Consider the following 16,960-nt stretch of genomic DNA (forward strand, 5'->3'; position numbering starts at 1 on the left):
GCTGTGCCACATGAATTTATTATTATTCAATAAATCCTGACATTTTAGAAATATGCAAATGTGTTTGTCTACGTTTCTAACAAAGTGTGCTCACAACATCCCCGCAGAGCAGGATTCAGGGCTGGCACAGTTCAGGCCAGGAATGAGCACCGTCTAAGGGATGAATGGCCTCAGGGGTGGTCCCTTTGGTTCTTTTCTCTCCCATTTCCTCCTTCCTTATGGTTATGGGGTGAGCTTGTAGACTCCCCCCCCCACACTGCAGGTTGCACTGAATGTACAGATGGATCTGAGAAGATGAAAAACATTTAGGTCTTCAACCAAGAGAACATATCTAACTGGAATCGTCCATGTATTCCTTACTGTGTAGGTTGTGGGTTTGTGTCATGTTAGAAGAGGGTGGGGCCTGTCCCTGGGTGGGACAGCTGTGGATGTGGGTCTGCACATGGGCAGAGGTGGTTGGAGGCTTTCTCTTGGGGGGGGTTAGGGTAGGGCTAAGGGAGCAGAGTGGTGGTGGCTCACTCAGAGCAGCAGGGCCTGGGGTAGATGCTCAAGACAGCTCCTTCCCTGTTCCAGCTCCCTGGGGTGGCTCTCCCTGCTGTGCCCAACCTGGAGCACTGTGCAGGTCAGGGTGACTGAGTCTAGCTGTCCCAAAGAAGGAAGAGGAAGTTCATCCTGGTCAGAGGGGGTAGGGCTGTGGTGTGGGTGGAACTGGAAGCTGACACATCCTCTCCCAAGTCTATTAGCCACCAGCATGCAATGGGGCCATTAGGAAGAACTGCTCCGGAGTAGGGCTTGTCCTCTACACCCCTCTGCTCATCCCATGGCACCTTCCTGCACCTCCCAGGATCTTCAAAGATCAGCTCCATCATGGGCTACCCAGCCTTACCTTTCATCCTGCTTCTTCCTTAAGGACTTTCCTACAGTGGCTAAACTTGTCAGGATGATGCTCTCCACTGCCAAGGCTCTTCCCATATCTTACCCACATCATCTTTCTCTCATCTCCATGGTGGACCCTCGGGAAGCCTCCCTGTTTTCCTCCTTCCCAGTATTCTGCTTCCTTTTTTTCCTTTTCCCTTGCTGGGTGTCAGGGGTCTCATTGAGGGCCTGGAGAGGGAAGTTGTAGGCTCAGGCATGTACAAGCACAGATATGTAGACATTACCTAAGTTCTTACATGCACATGCACACTCACGCCTTCCTGCATTCTAGCCTGTGACAGGTTTCACAGGTCCTCCTTCCTGGTGCCTTCCTCTGCCTATCCAAGCTCTGGTGTTGGTTTCAGTCTCTTGGGCCATCAAAATCCAGGAGCACTGTGGCGAATGGCTCAGTTATTTTTGTTCTCAGAGTTTGGGCCAGAGATCGTCCAAGTATAGGAAGAAGCTGCTGTGTGAGAAGCCACCAAACACAAGCCAAAGCCCGGGTCACAGGCTTCGGAGTCTGTCAGTGTGATGTAGGTGAGCTGAGAGGACAGGTGAGCTGAGTCTGGTGAGCCGTGGGTGCCAGGGTCCTTCTGTCACCTACTCTATAGCAGATGCTACAGAAGACTGGATGAAAGTCAAAGCAAAGGCCATCCTCAGGCTCCTCCCTCAGTGCGCACACAAGACAGAGTGTTGCTCAGATGTGAAGAAACCACATGTGCCACAGACAGTCAGGCAGAGACCTGTTGCATCTCTGCTGTGTTGCCGAGAATAAAATGGAGGTTCAAAACCAGATACAAAATAAGTGCTTCATTCAGATGAACCTACATTCAGCTAGAAGAGCTAGGTTCATCTTTAAGACTGGAGAGATGAACGTACAGGGCATGCGGACACTGTGGCGGTTAATTATGTGCCCCACAGAGGGCCCAGATAACTCTTCTCCGTGGATGTCTATATGTCTTGGAGCACATTTCTGGGTGGGCTCACTCACGTTTGACTTTGTAGGTGGAGTGAAATAGATACCCTCCCCTGGGTGGGCTCACCCAGCTGCCTGAGGGCCTGACTGGAACAAAAGGCTGAGCAAGGCAACACTTATCCCTGATTCTCCCTGGACAGGGTACCAGTCACTGTTGTCATAGTAACAAAGTACCTGATAATGCAAACTTAAAGGAAGGAAGGAAGGAAGGAAAGAAGGAAGGAAGGAAAGAAAGGAAAGAAGGGAGGAAGAAGGAAAGGAAGGAAAGGAGGAGGAAAGAAGGGCTTATTTTGGTTCACAGTTTGAGGATATAGTCCACCCTGGGGAAGCCGTGCATCAGGAGTGTGAAGTGACAAGTGGCACTGCGCCTGCAGTCAGGAAGCAGAGGCAGACAGATGCTGGTGCTTAGCTCAGTGTCTTCTTCTGGTTCAGTCCAGGACCCCAGCCCACGGGATGGAGCCACTCACGTTTCAAGTGTGCTTTACGTCTGCTGAGAAACCTCTCTGGAAACATCCTCACAGATGTTTGACTCATAGGTGATTCTGGATCCCATCCCAAGCAGGGACTGGACTTGCATGGCAACTCACAGGCTCAGCTCTCCAGGCCTCCAGCATGTGAGAAACAGGTCTGCCTTCCCATCTACTCCCTGCGTTGTTGCTTTTAAAGCCAAAGTAGTTTCCCTTCTACAGCACTTTATTTATTTTTTTGAATTTAAAAATAAAAGATTTTTTTTTAAAAAAAGATTTTTTTGCTTATATATTATGGTTTTCAATTTTGATTTTTATGGGTTTTCTGTGTGTGCAAATATGGGCATCTGAGTGCTTGTATGTGTTTCTTTCTCTTTTTTCTTGTTTATTTGGTGTGGTGGTTTGAGTATGCTTGACCCAGGGAGTGGCACTGTTAGGAGGTGTGGTCTTGTTGGAAAAAGTGTGTCATTGTAGGGGTGGGCTTTGAGACCCTTTTCCTAGCTGCCTGAAGACAGTTTCTCCTGTTTGCCTTCAGATGAAGATGTAGAACTCTCAGCTCCTCCTGCACCGTGCCTGCCTGGATGCTGCCAAGTTCCCACCTTTATGATAATGGACTGAAACTCTGAACCTGTAAGTCAGCCCCAATTAAATGTTGTCCTTTGTAAGAGTTGCCTTGGTCATGTGTGTGTGTGTGTGTTCACATGTGCCAGTGTATGTATAGATTGGCACACAACTTGTCATAGTTGTTTTTCATCCATGTGGACCCCAGGGATGACATTCAAGCAACCAGGTGTCTTAGTCACTGTTCTAGTCCATGAGCATATGACACCATGACCATAGCAACTCTTACCAAACAAAGCATTTAATTGGGCCTGGCTTACAGTTTCGGAGGCTTAGTTCATTATCATCATGGCAGGGAGCATGGCGGCAGGCATGGCAGACATGGTACTGGAGAAGTAATTGTTGAGAATTACATCCTGATTCACAGATAGGCAGGCAGGCAGTGGGAGAGGGAGAGGAAGAGACCTATATAATATTGTAGGGGTCATTCTTATTCAAACTACCATACCAGGCTTGGTGGCAAGCACCTCTATTCACTGAACTGTCTTATCAGCTCAAGATGGTATGTTCTCCCAACATTTACCCAGGGATGGATACTTTGATGGACGCTTATCTCAGCTACGGTGAACAGGGCTGCTGCAGTGTACACATCAATGTCTCTGCAGGCACCGACTTCATTTCTCATGGATTCACACCTTGACCCAGGATTGCTATGTCACAGGGTGGTTCTGTTCTTAACCCTTTGGGGGAACCTGCATACTGTTTTCCTCAATATGCGTGCCCATTTCCACAACAAAACAGAGCTCTTCCCTTCACACTGTCCCCCAACATCTTTGGTTGATTAGTTGTGTGTGTGTGTGTGTGTGTGTGTACATGCTGCACAACCTTAAGTGTTGTTTTTCAGGAGCTGCCCCCCACCCCTTAAGACAGGATCTCTCGTTACCCTAGAACTCATCAAGTAGGCTGGGCTGGCTGGCCATGGAGGAGTCTAAGGGTTTTGCCCCAATCTGATTCCTTAGCACTGGGATTTCCAATGCCTGCCATCACACCTGGCTTTTCAGCATGGAGTCTGGTTTACCAACTAAACTACATCCTGGTTCCTGATAGCAGCCTTTTTAGCAGGCATGGACTACCATCTCCCTGTGGTTTGGGATCTACATTTCCCTAATGATCAGTGGTTTTGAACATGTTTAGAGATGCCTAGGGGCCATTTGAATATCTTCCTCCAAGAGATGTCTACTCCAGTCTGTATTAAGTTGCTTTGCTCACTACTACAACAAAATGCCCAGGAGAAAGGAGCAGGGAAGGGAGGAAGGGCTTATTTTGGTAGGAGTTTTGAGGGCAGGATACGTCACAGTGAAGAAGGTGTGGTGGGAGTGTGAAGTGGCTGGCCACATCGTATGTGCATTCAGGTCACACACAGAGAAGGATGCTGATGCTGCTTGTGTTTTCTTTTTTATGCAGTCTGGGACCCCAGTCCTTGGGACAATAGTATCATTCACATCTGAGTGAGTCTTCCATTTTCAGGTAAACCCCCTTGGAAAGGCTGTCACAGACAGCTCCAGGGGCTTGTCCGCTGGGTGATTCCAAATCTAGCCAAGTTGACAATCAAGAGGAACTGTCACAAAGTTCCTTCGCTCATTTCAAAATCCAATTGTTCTTTTTGCTGTTGAATTGTTGAACTTTCTTATATGTTGCAAATATTAAAATATGTAACTTGTGATATATTTATATATATTTACCATTGTAATTTTTAAAAATATTATTTGCATTACTTATAATTCTGTCTCTGTCTGTCTCTGACTGTCTCTGTCTCTTTGTCTCTTTGTCTCTCTGTCTGTCTCTGTGTGTGTGTGTGTGTGTGTATGTGTGTATGTTTGTATAGTCCTGCAGATCCTAGTGGAGGGCAGAGGCATCAGATCATGTGGACCTGCAATTACAGATGGCTGTGAACTGCCTGACATGGACTCCTGGGAACTGAAAGACTTTTGGGTCCTCTGAAAGAGCAGCAAGTGTTTTTAACCATTGAGTCTTTCCTCCAGCCTCAGTTTTTGCTTTGTAAGCCTTTGTGTGGCTTATAAATGCTTCTCCCGCCTCTTCCCTCTGCTGACAGCTTTCTTTGCACTAGCTTTTTATTTAAACTCTGTCTCATTTGTTTTCTTCTTCTTCTGCTGCTGCTGCCTCTGGCTTCAGGGTCTTCTCTAGGAGCTGACTCCTTATGCTATACTTCTAATTGTCTGTCTAGCTCCTGTTGGCTCTGTTTTTCAGAACCCAGACTAATGCTAATATATAAATATAGACACATTTATATCCCATGACATTAATGTAATAGTAACACTGTTTGGTTAATGGCCATATATTTCACAAGGAGTAAAATGTTACCTTTTGTTTCTGTATAATGACATAAAATAGCAAATAAACGCCATGACCAGTTGAGGCACCTTGTGCGGGGAGGACAAAGTTTCTCTTTGTATTGTTGGTGATGCACTCTCTGTTAAAGAGCAGGGACTTGCTGTTTTGCAGGGGACTCTGCAAAACCTGTATCAGCTGTGGTCATGTTTTCTTGGCTTCCCATTCCCACATGCAGTCTCCAGAGAGTTTGGTGTTCTCTGCCAATTGACAGGATGTAGTCACTTCTGGGAGACCGGAGCCAGAGTTCCAGACTGCAAGCTTGAGATGTCCCATTTCATTTCCGTATCAGGTAAACATTGAAGTAAGGACTCATTTTTAGTATCAGTATATTCCATGCAATGTATGGGACACACTGTGGCTAAACTACTGTTTTTTGTTTAGATGAAATTCAAATTTAACTTCCTTCCTCTCTCCCTCTCTCCCTCTCTCCCTTCCCCTTGCCCTCTCCTCCCTTTCCCCTCCCCTCCCCTCCCCTCCCCTCCCCTCCCCTCCCCTCCCCCCCTCCCCTCCCCTCCCCTCCCCTCCCCTCCCCTCCCCTCCCCTCCCCTCCTTGATTCCTCCTTTTCCTTCTGGCCTACTGGCCTGCCTATCTCTCATCACAGCACCCCTTCCCCAGGCCTGGCCCTGAGCCCACCATCACCAGTCACACCTGTGCCTTCCCCATGCCCTTCCCTCCTGGCCCCAGGCGACAGCTCCCATTTCTGCTGTTTTTAGTTGAATTTTTCTGTCATAAGAGCAATACGAGTTCATTACAGAAAAAAATCACAGGCTACAGATAAGCAATAAGAAGAAAGCAGGAAAACAGTCAGAATTCCGCCTACACTGAGTGGAGTACTGTGCCTACCTCCGGTAGAGTTTTCTAGAGCTGTGTGTGCACTCATCTTTGCAGATATTTAAAAAAGAACATTAAACCCAGCACTCAGCCCAGACTCATTGGCCTGGAGGTCTGAAGGAGAGCAGATCCTCAGCCCCCATGGGGAGGAGCCAGGGGATGCCAGGTAGAGCCAGTTAAACCCTAGGAGTTGGGGATGAAAAGCCTGGGTCAAAGCCACTTCTAACCCTGGGGCTGCTGTAGCAATGTGCCACAGCTGGGATAGGAGTCAAGGAAAATGGCTTTGGCTGGTTCATGGACCCTGCTTACCATGTCCTTATGTGTCCTTTCCTCTGTGTGCCTCTCTATCCTAATCTTAAGGAGGACTTCATCAGGTTGGATTAGGGCCCCCACCCTGATGAGCTCATTTTAACATAATCACCTCTTTCTAGGCCTGATCTCCAAATAAGGTCATGTTCTAAGAAACAGGAGGTGAGGCCTTTAGTATAGGAATGTGGAAGGTAACAGTTCAGGCCCAAACATCCTGCCTGGCCTGGCACACTGGGCCTCACTTTCTTCATCCAGGAAATGGGGCTGTGACCACATTCATCAGGTCCCCAAGCAGCAGGTGGTCAGAAGGGTTGGCTTTGTGCTGAGCCCTGAGTAAACCCCCTTGTGGGTAGAGGAGGAGAGGGTCCTGGCCTTTTGGTACCCACCCCCTCCTTTCCCCACCTATATACTTTGTTCCTTCAGGTCAGCCCTAGAGCAGAGCTGCTGGGTGGAAATGGAGATGCCAGCTGCTCTCAGAGCCCAGCATCCCTCTGTGGTGGGTGCATAGACATGCCCTACCCCAACTTAACCTCTCCCTTCTGACAAGTGCCCTTTTCCCTGTCTGAAGTTCCCATCCCCCAAAGGCTCAACAGCTAAAGCACCCCTCCCCCTCTGCAGCCCTGCAGAAGACACCCTGCTGTGGATGGGCTTGTATTCTCAAACTCCTTGGCTGTATCTTTTCTCTCAAGGATGCCAGCCCCTCTTTCCACACATTCTTGGGAAGACCCCCTGCCCTTAAAAGGCAAGTGAGACCCCCTTTTATGACCTCTTTAACAACCTTCCTCTCTTCTTTGCTGTTGGAGGCTGGACTATACCTCTGGGAATCAGGAAAGAGGCTGGTGGGTGAAGGGAACAGTCAGCAAACCAGGCATTACCACCACCCCCCCTCAACAAACATGAATTTCAGCATTTCTTGAGGACAGAGTGGAGCACTGCCTCCTGGGGGAGGGGCAGTTAGATGCCAGGATGAATCCAGTCAGAGTCTGCAGGCACAGACCTGCTCAGACCAGATGGATTGTCAGTGGAGGGGGCTGCTGAAGGGAAGGGCCTGAGAGAAGCATGTGGGGTGGGTGGGCGGTTATCAAACCCAGTTATGGAAGATGCATCCCTGAGTGGCATGCACAATAGTGGTTATGCAGAATGGACCCTTCAGGGAGACACCCCCGGCAGGTCACAGATGCTGCTAGGGACCTTACAAAGAGGGGTGAGGACTTAGTTCAGGGCTCAAAAACACTTCCAGTTTTGACTTCTCAAGAGTTGACTTACTTGCATTTCACATCGGGGGGTCTCTCTCTCTCTCTCTCTCTCTCTCTCTCTCTCTCTCTCTTCCTCTGTCTCTCTCTCTCTCTTCCTTCCCCTCTTTCCCTATCTTCCCCACTCCTCCCTCCCTCTCCCTCTCTCTCTTCCCCTCTCCCTTGCTCTCTGCCATTGCCCCTCCCCCCACCTCCCAAGCAAGATGCAGGACACCAAACTTGCCTCATTTCCTGGGCAAAGCTCACCCTGGTATTTTTGTTATGCTCATTCTATTTCAGTTCTTCACATTGCCTGACTTGAAGGGATACGTTGATTTCACTGCCCATTGCTGGGTCCTAACGTTCAGTCAAAAAACTGCCCTCAGCCAGTATTCTGCGTTCCTCTGTTTGGTCTGTCTTTAAAATTTAATATGGAGGAGTAAGCTTGGGTGCCATCTCTGTGTTTTTTACTTAAAAATAAAGAAGAGGGCACATCAGGAAAATACAAAGCAATTCCAATCAGATTTTCTGGAAGGCAGTTTAGGAGCAAGCTACAAAGCACACATGTCTGTAGCTGGTCCCCAGCACTGACATAGCTATTTCACCCTAGGATGTGTGCCATGGGGGATGGGGCAGAACTGCCTGAAGGCTGCTCATTGTGGACATTAAGGAACCAGACCTAGCTTTGGGAGTGCCCACTCAGACTGATGTCTCTCGCTCTTCTTTTGACCTGTGCTGTGGTACTGTTCAAATCTCAGCTATTGATAAAGGAGGCACGAGGGGCGGGGTGGGCAAAAGTTAAAAGTTGAACTTCAAAGGCGGGATCTGCCTTTGCTTTTAGATCTGTATTTACACGTGGTGAGGGTAAACAGTTACTGTGAGTAGGTTTTTTTTTTTTTTTTTTTTTTTTTTTGGCTTTTCTTTGTTTTCTGTAATGAGCTCACATTATTTTAATAAGAAAAGGAGGGTTTCCTTCCCCCCCAAGGGGGGGGGGAGGACCGAAGAAAGGAAGAGAAAGGAACAGGCAGGAGAAAGGAGGAAGAAGGCTATTGAGACTCTTTGGAGCTGGAGTTGGGGTTGAGGGTAGGGCAGGGGCCTCTGGGGTGCTCGGTGCAGAGCGTTCCCAGCTGTGGCGTGGACGCCTGGGAAAGTCGAGTCGCGGATCACATCCTGAGAGGGGTTTCTTTCTGCGCCCCGAGGAGACCCTCAATTAGCCAGTGGGGCCCCAGATTAGCCGACCAAGCCTTTGCAAGGCAACTGTGTTCTTAGGGCGGGTCCTGCGCAGCTCCAGGCCTTGCCGCGTGTTCTCTGTGTTTATTCTTCCTGAGGTTTCGGGATGAGAAGTGCGCGCGGGGGGGTGGGGTGGGGACGCAGAAATACCATCTGTGCTGATTTTTTCCCTTAAAAGTTATTTTTCAATTGAAATACTTCAAAGCAAAAAAAAAAAAAAAGTCACCGATGTTAGGGTGTCAGTTCCAAGGGTTTTCAAGGAGGAGGGGGGGTTCTGCGGGGGAGGTGCCTGTGGAATGGGGGGGGGGACAAGATGGCTGGGACCTGTCTTCCATCTACCCCATCATGTCCCTACTCATCTACGTGCACTATGTCCCAAGATATGTGCCACATGTCCTTCAGCGCTCCCCCCCCCCCCGCCCCACCCGCGGTCTGACCGCCCTGGGTTCATTGTTATTTCATTGGGGCCTCAATTCTGACCTTAGGCCCCCTTTCTCTGCTCATCTCACTTTTTCTGCTAAAATGTCACCAGCAAAGCCAGGTGCGGGGCGCGCTGATCTCTTGTATTCTGGGAGCTTCCTTCAACTCACTCCCAAAGCTGTATGGGGAAAGATCTAGGGCGAGCTTAGCGCGAGAGCTCCGAGAGCTCCGGGCCACCGCTGCTCAGGGATGGGTGCCAGGCGCCGCGCGACCTCCCTCCCTCCCCACCCTCCTCCACCCCCATCTTTCTCATATTCCTCCTCTTCTTCTCTGCTTCCCACTCCTTAGCAGGGTGAGGGGTGGGCGGCAGTGAGGTTTGGCTGAGGCTTGGTAAGAGGGAGGATGGGTGTCCCGGGCACGGGCACAGCCCAATCATCCCCCCCCCCCCCAGCTGTGGGAGCCGTCCCTGAGTAATGGAGACACTGTGCCCTATGCGCATTTCTGGTCGTACCTCCCAGCAACCTGGAGGAATGGTGAGAGACAATTCCGCAGGTGTGGCACTGCCACCGATGGCTGGGCCAGGAGCGCAATGGCAACCCAGGGGGCGAACTTGGAGGTCCATAGTTTCCCCCTACATGGCACCCTTCTCCCCGAACCACCCAAAGCTGAGAGAAGTTAGACGGTGCTGTAGTTGTCCCACTGTCTCTGTTTGTCCCAGTCAGTCTGTTTGTCTGTCTGTGTCTCTCTGTCTCTCCCCCTTCCCCCTCTTTGTGTGTGTGTGTGTGTATGTGTGTGTGTGTGTGTGCGCACACACACACACACACACACACACGTGCGCTCGTGTGCATGCTGGCGCACCATAGCAAATAAGGACCCCTTGCTTCACCAATCTCCTTATGGGTCTCTGCATCCCGGGTCTTCTGGCCTGAAGTTCTCTGCCCAGGTGTGACACATGTAAGTGCATCTGCCATCCCAGGGAAACTCCCTTTCCCTTCCATCCATCTCCTGTCCCCCCAACCCCCACGCCCCTGCTGCAGGGTCTGGGTTCTTTTCCCCACTTTCCTCTAGAGTCACTATGGGGTTGCAAGGGAGAAATTTGTGTTTAATTCTTTTTGGTTTTCAAAGACACGAGAAAATAAACGGACCAAAGGCAATCAGAGCAACTTCCTTCAAGTCTTTATTATTGTAGCTTAAAAGTTTATACACAAGGAATGTTTCCAACACAACATTCACTGACTGGTCTTCACCCCGCCCCACAACCCACTCTTTCTGCCTAGGACGCCCAGGATCTTCCCCATCTCCTTGTCTTCGAACTAATCCCCTTTCCAAAGAGTTCTAGCCTCCCTCTTGGGGACTTGGGAACTTCACCAATTCCCCAAGCCACTTTCTTTGGTCCTGAAGCCCACCCCTTACCATGTCCCTCTTCCATCCCGTTCTCGACGGTTCTCCGTGGAACCCAGAGCACTCTCCCCCTCTTAACTTTAGGCGCTGTTTCGAGCCCCTCTGCAATTCAGAGCCGACCCGTGGTCAAGCCCAGTTAGAGGCGGTTCGTCATCAGCAGCCAGGGCTCCAGCGCACCCAAAGCTAGGCGGGGAAATTACCCTGCCCACCCTTTCCCTATCTCGAGCCCCTCCCCCAACCCAGGGATAAGAAATAAACATAAAAGCAGCAGGACTCCCTGCGCTCGACAGGTGGGTGCCAGGCAACTAGCTAGAGCCTGAGGCACTGCTGGAACCCAGCTGCGCTCAGGGCGCGCGCGGGCGTGGCCAACAAGTCCTAGCTGTGAGATGCTGGGGACAATCGCGCTTTGCTGAAGCAGCGCTGGGGAACAGGTGTCAGAAAGTCCAGCAGGTAAACTCCAGCAGGGACAAAGCTGCCAGTTCGAGCCACAGCAATGCTTCTGAGAGCAAGCCAAAAAGGTACAAAAGGGAGTCACTATAGAGAGTCTCAAGTTAGCCAGACTCAGCCTGAGTTCTGTGGCTGTGCTCGTCTGTGTCATGGGGACTCCGACACTCTTTGACTTCCTTTGGAGCATTTGCACGTGGGCTTCGGAAGACCTGGCCCACCAATTCAGTCACTTGTCCCTTGGTTATTTAGAACTGACGTGGCCTAGTACCATGCAACTGCTCATCATAGCGCTCCAACCAAGTGCGCAACTCAGACACCTGGTAACCGTCGGGGCCACGGCCTCCCTGGTACATGATGGTGCCGCTCTGGATGACGTAGAGGCGCTCAAAATAGGCCCCATATGCGGAACTGCTGGAGTTGGCCATAGTGTCCAGGACCAGAGCACAGCCAGGTGCGCCTTGTTGAAGTACTCTTGCTGCGCTGACGCGATCCTCCAGGCTGCGGTGCTGGGGGATGACGTAGGGTGAATCTGTAGTGACCCAGCCGTCGGATGGGTGGGCTTCCTCGATGTAGATGATAAGGAAGTCAACGTCGCGCTGGTACTTGGTGACCAGGCGCTGGAAGGCGCTCATCCGCGCCATGAACGGTGGTCAGGTACAGCTGCCAAAATTGAGCACCAACGGGCGGTTCCCTTGTGCGTAGTCGAGGATGCGCTGGCTCTGGAAGCCATCAGGCCGGACGACCTCTGAGTTAGGCGCTGGGCCACCCTCATGGGCCTGCTTGAAGAAATCCAACTTCTGGCCATGCCACACGGCCTTGAGAGAGGCCAGGGTGCACAGACGGTTGTCGTCCGATACGCAGATGGGCGGGTCATCAGGGGGCAGCTCATCGCCTTCACTGTTGAGCTCTACTTCGGGCTCGGGATGGTCAGGATGGCGACGGCGCAGGAAATGCTTGCGGATGCATAAGAAATCTAAAAGCCAGAGCATGAAGGCCGTGCCTAGGAAGCGCGGGAACAGCACGAGGCACGAGGCTGTCTGGGCGCAGAGTCTCAGAGAGTGAAGCAGCAGAGAGCGGAGCATGGTGGCCGCGGGCCCCGAAGCCCCCGGGGGCCCTTCACCTTCTCCGACCACCAACCTCGAGGCGGCCTGGCGAGGCATCTGGTCCTCGGTGCTCAGGGAGCTCAATTTATAGTCAAAGCTTGAATTGGCGGGAGACTCCACCTCCGACCGGGGCCCGCCCCCTTGCAACTTGAGCCCGGAGGGATCACCCAGAGGCGCGGCCAATGCCCCAGAAATCTTGGGTCGAGGGCGGGCGCAGGGTGGTTGAGGGTGGAGCAGTGTGTCCCGGGGCTGGCAGGGGCGGGCCTGAGCCCCGCAGCTAGCTCTCAGGGGCGGGGGACCCTGGAGCCGCTGTGGCCAGGGACTAGGAGCCCGATCTCAGCGCCAGGCAGTCCGTGGTGGCAATGCTGTAGCCCGCGCAAGCGCCTCGCACCTCTAGGTCCCAGCGGGCGGGTCCCAGCCCGCGCCCTCCTCGCCGCGCACCTGAGCTGAGTTCCCCGGCGGCCGCAGCGCCGCGCCGGAGCTCCGGTTCGCTTCCCGCGCGCCGCCGCCGCCAACGCCGCCCACGCTGCCGCCGCTCGTGCGGGGTCGCTGCCCAGGTTACCGCGGGAGGCCAGGTCCTGCGGCCACCGCTCGGCCGGCCCCCGGCTGCAGCCCCGCCGGGGACGCGGGCCCGCGAGGAGGCAACTTTGGGTTCCCGCCGCCTTCCCCGCTCGCCCGCGGGCGCCGCTCGACTGCCGCAGCCCGTCCGCCCGCCTCCCGCGCGCGCTCACACTCGCGCCTCGCACACGGCCGCCCCCCCGCACCGCCCCGCCACGCACACACGCGCTCGGCGCCCCCCGCCGCTGCCCGAGCTTGCCGCGCGCCGCTCCAGTCCACGCCGCGCCCGCCCCGTCCCATCTCGCTCCCGCCGGGCGCCACGGTTCCCGGGTCAGCGGCCCCTCGGCTCCAGCCCGGAGGTGCAGAGGGCAGGGCCCGCGGGTGGGCTGGCGCCCGGCTCCGGAGACCCGGAGAGTCGCGGCAAGCGACGCCCGGCCTCGCCCTCGGCCGGCTCCGGGACGCCCTGGGCGCGGGGCGCTGCGGGCGCGGGGCGCGGGGCAGCGGGCGCGGGGCGGCGCCGGCCCCGGGCGGCTCTCCCACTAGGGGTAGCTGTTGCCTGAACGCGGGAGCGCTCCCCTCTCGCCGCTTGCCTCGCCCGGCGCAGCCCCGGCCGCCGGGCGCACCCGTCCCGTTCGTCCCCGGACGTTGCTCTCTGCCCCGGGAACGTCGAGACTGGAGCGCCCGAACTGAGCCACCTTCGCGAATCCGGAGCGCGGCGGCCCGACTCACCGCGGAGGCGCCCGGACGCGTAAAGTGCGTACTTTCAACAGGGAACGTGTGCTGAGGCTTTTTAGGGGTGCGGGGCAACTCCCCAAACAGCGTGGGGTTCTGGTCGGCTCTGCCGTGGCGGCGGAGACCTCGTAATCTGAATCAGCGCGTGGTGCACTGCCGGGGAACAGGGGCGGTGGGTCAGGGAGGTACCTTGACCTGGGGTCCCCGAGACCCTGAGCAAGTTCTGCTTCGCTACCTCCCACAGTGAGCCCCCTTTCCACCCCCAGGTCAAGGCCTCAACTCCGAAGGCATCGCCTAAGAGTCGCACTAGAACGCCCCAGCAGTCACAGGGGCTTTTCTGGGGTGACGGGACCCCAGCTGGATACCACAGCTCCAGCGCTTGAGTCCTGTGCGCTGCCCTCCCGGGAGAGACCAGCTACCTAACTTTCTCAACTAGAGACTGTGCTGGCGTCCCTGGAGGGTGGGCGCAGTCAGATCACTTTCCATTAGCCATTGGAACTTGTCCGGAGAAGTTGACTGCGGGGGCAAGTAGCCCAGAGGGCGCACAGGTAGGCACCCGCCCTCTCCACCGGGTTTCTGCTGTCCTGGCAGGACGCTCTTTCCGGGGGAGTCCCTTGCAGGACCTGTGGCTGGAGCAGCTGTGTGCTAACAGCCTGTGAAAGTGGCTCTTCTCCCTCTTGGTCAGAGGACTTCTCTGTTCTGTGGGGCAGGGGTGTACACCCCAGTACTTCCCACCTGAGGGAAGCCACCAGACTCCTATACTGTTCTTAGTGCCCTTGGTAAGGTCTTTCAGGTGAACTGGGGAAGTCTCCCTGATCGTCCCTGATTGGGGGTGTGTATGGGGCGGGGGAGTTCTACTCATGGATCTGTCTCCTCTGAGCTTGCAGATCACCCTCCCCCTTCTCTTTCAGATTGGGGTGGTAAAGTGAGAAGGGACTTTTGCTGGAGAGTCTGAGAGGCAGATTTGGGGCTTCTGGGACTCTGTCTAGGGTAGGGCAAGAAATAGTTCTCTTCAGCCCGAGATCACTTTATCTCTGGGAGATACCAGTCTAGGGTTTGTATCCTTCTCCTTCCTGTAAGGACCTGGGACAGGGATATGAGGCAGGTCCTCCCCTTCCCACATTCAATCTCTGGAAAGGCCAGCTAGGGTAGGTACCTATGTGTCTGGGTGCATATGACATGTGGCAGTCATAGTCTGGGACAGATAGAAGTTCAGCCCTTCTGGTTCTGCTCTATGGGACTAGTCACCCCTAAACACCACTCCTTCCTGATGTGGGACACCTGGGAAAGGTGCTGTCAGCATTCCTGGACAGCTGCTAGTGTTGTATGGGAAATAGGCTACACCTCACACCTCAGGATTCCAGAGCATTGGATGAAGCACCCAGGTCCTTCTGACTTCCCTGGCCTCCTGTACAGGTGAGGAAAGACCCAAGGTGCAGGTAGGGCTTTGGGGATATCTACCTGGCTTGACAACTAGTGCTCCTCACTTTTCTGCTGCTCCTCCTCATCTCTCTTTCCTCCTTGGTCCTCTTCCCCCACTGCCCTTCAAGGCAGCACCCCTAAGGCAGCCACAGTTCTCAGCCTTTCTACCGGTTGCTTAGATTATCCTGTCTTGTCCCAGTGGCCTAGAACATGAATACTGGCCCAAGGCCAAGACTCTTCTGCAGTCCGTGAGGGGACTTAGGCCTCAGTGGACCTGGCACACTTGGAAAGGGACCCAAGTTGAGGAGCTTCTCCTGTTTCAAGGGCCCAAGTGGGATGGTATGCTCTGGGTCTTCCTGCCTGCCCTCTCCCAGCTCCAGCAGAGGGCAGAAAGGGGAGAGAAAGGAGGGATGCATTGGACTGGGTTCATTTGGTATCTTGGAAGGACTTGGTGGGGGAGGAGGAGCAGAGGTCCTGGCACTCCTAAGATCTGGGTAATAGTGGTCTGCCAGTGAAGGGGTGCTTAGAGGGCTTGACATTAACCCCTTCATCTCCTAGCCTCTGGTGGGGTTGGTGCTCGAGTGTGGCAGGCATAGTCTCTGCCTCCCTTTCCCAAGTCTGTCAGGAGACACCCATGGAGGTTGGTTGGTAGTTCCAGTAGCTTCTATGTCTTCCAGCATTTATACCAGGGGTATTTTCTAAGCACTCAGAAATGATGGCTCAACCCCTGGATTTAGAGAAGAGCGTCAGAGGATGACAGTCCTGTGCCCTGGGTCTGACCCCATCTCATCATGACCTGGTTACATGGGCTCAGTCTTCCTCAGCCATCACTCCTGTTGTTCTTGGTCTGCTTTCCCTGCACTGGCCTCTGGACACTCCAGGGACTTTCCTTTCTCTCAACTTCCACCTCTGTTACTCCTCTCTTTCCTTTGGGGTCCCCATAATCTTCCTTTTCTTCCAAAGTCCTAGTCTGACCTGGCCCACCATTTCTCATATAGGGGAGGCCACTTTCTGCCTGAACTCTTCTTGAGTTCCTCTTCCTGGCTGATTCTTCCTCAGTGGCCAGTAGTTGGTTCAGCAGATGCATGTCCGTGTTGGCCTGGCAGACCGGTCTCTGCCAGCCCAGCCCAGCTGGGGTCCTCTGGAGAGTCTGCTGGGTGGTACCCAATAAAGCTCTGTGCAATGAGAAACCTGTGCAGTGTGGACTTACTGAAAACTCTGGGTTTGGGGAGAGTTTCAAGATGGGTCGTTCTGCCCTCTGCACAAGGCAGCGGTAAGCAAGCAAGGTAGGACATGTTGGTGGCAGCAGGCCTGAGTGAGGTCATCTAGGACCTCACCCCTGGAACATCCCCCTTCGGGTGTGGCATCTAGCGAACACGCCCTTCACCTGCCCACTTGATCCCCCATTTCCTCTTCTAGGCTGGGCACTGCTCCCTCTGAAGGAGGTGCTTAGCCCATTCACTAGTTTGAGAGTGGTCTTTGAGACACAGTTCTCCACCCCCGACTCAGGCCAACTAAGGTGGGCACAGGAATACTCTGAGGAGACAGGGTAAGACAGGGTAGCTGGAAGCGCAGTGATGATCTTGGGCTGATCTTGGAGATTCAGAATCTTAGCATCTTGTCAATGCCTTCTTCAGATCTTGTTCCACAGATGCAGACGGTTCTAGACACCTTGGAAGAACTTGTCTGTGGTCCTGTAAAATCCCATTTGGATTCATCTTCTGGCCATTTGCCTCCAGTATCATCTTACCTGGCCTTTCCTGTCTTAGCCTAAAGCCCTGTCCCCACCCTCCAGCCTAACCTAGGCTCTCACTTGGTCCAGACATAAGCAAGCACCCACTGTGGTCTCTGCTACTCTGTTAGCCCTGGGGGACAGGACAAGGAGTAACACCCATTGCCAACAGCTGCCTGTGGGTACCTAGGTCCTTCCTGGCCTTGGGAAG

The 16,960-nt window shown here is 53.6% G+C and overlaps 2 protein-coding genes across 2 annotated transcripts; one reads left to right on the top strand and one right to left on the bottom strand.

Moving 5' to 3' along the window:
* Window positions 1-10,513: 10,513 nt before the first annotated feature.
* On the bottom strand, window positions 10,514-12,755 carry Dio3 (iodothyronine deiodinase 3). The gene has a single exon (XM_076921169.1). It carries the CDS (start codon window positions 12,360-12,362, stop codon window positions 11,448-11,450), a length of 915 nt encoding a protein of 304 aa, XP_076777284.1. The 5' UTR covers window positions 12,363-12,755; the 3' UTR covers window positions 10,514-11,447.
* Window positions 12,488-16,193, top strand: LOC143437174 (uncharacterized). The gene is made up of 3 exons (XM_076922078.1): window positions 12,488-12,533; window positions 12,752-13,616; window positions 13,862-16,193. The coding sequence occupies exons 1-3, from the start codon at window positions 12,488-12,490 to the stop codon at window positions 14,016-14,018; spliced, it is 1,068 nt and encodes a 355-aa protein (XP_076778193.1). The 3' UTR covers window positions 14,019-16,193.
* Window positions 16,194-16,960: the final 767 nt, after the last annotated feature.

Source organism: Arvicanthis niloticus, chromosome 23 (genome assembly GCF_011762505.2).
Source record: "Arvicanthis niloticus isolate mArvNil1 chromosome 23, mArvNil1.pat.X, whole genome shotgun sequence".
NCBI lineage: Eukaryota > Metazoa > Chordata > Mammalia > Rodentia > Muridae > Arvicanthis > Arvicanthis niloticus.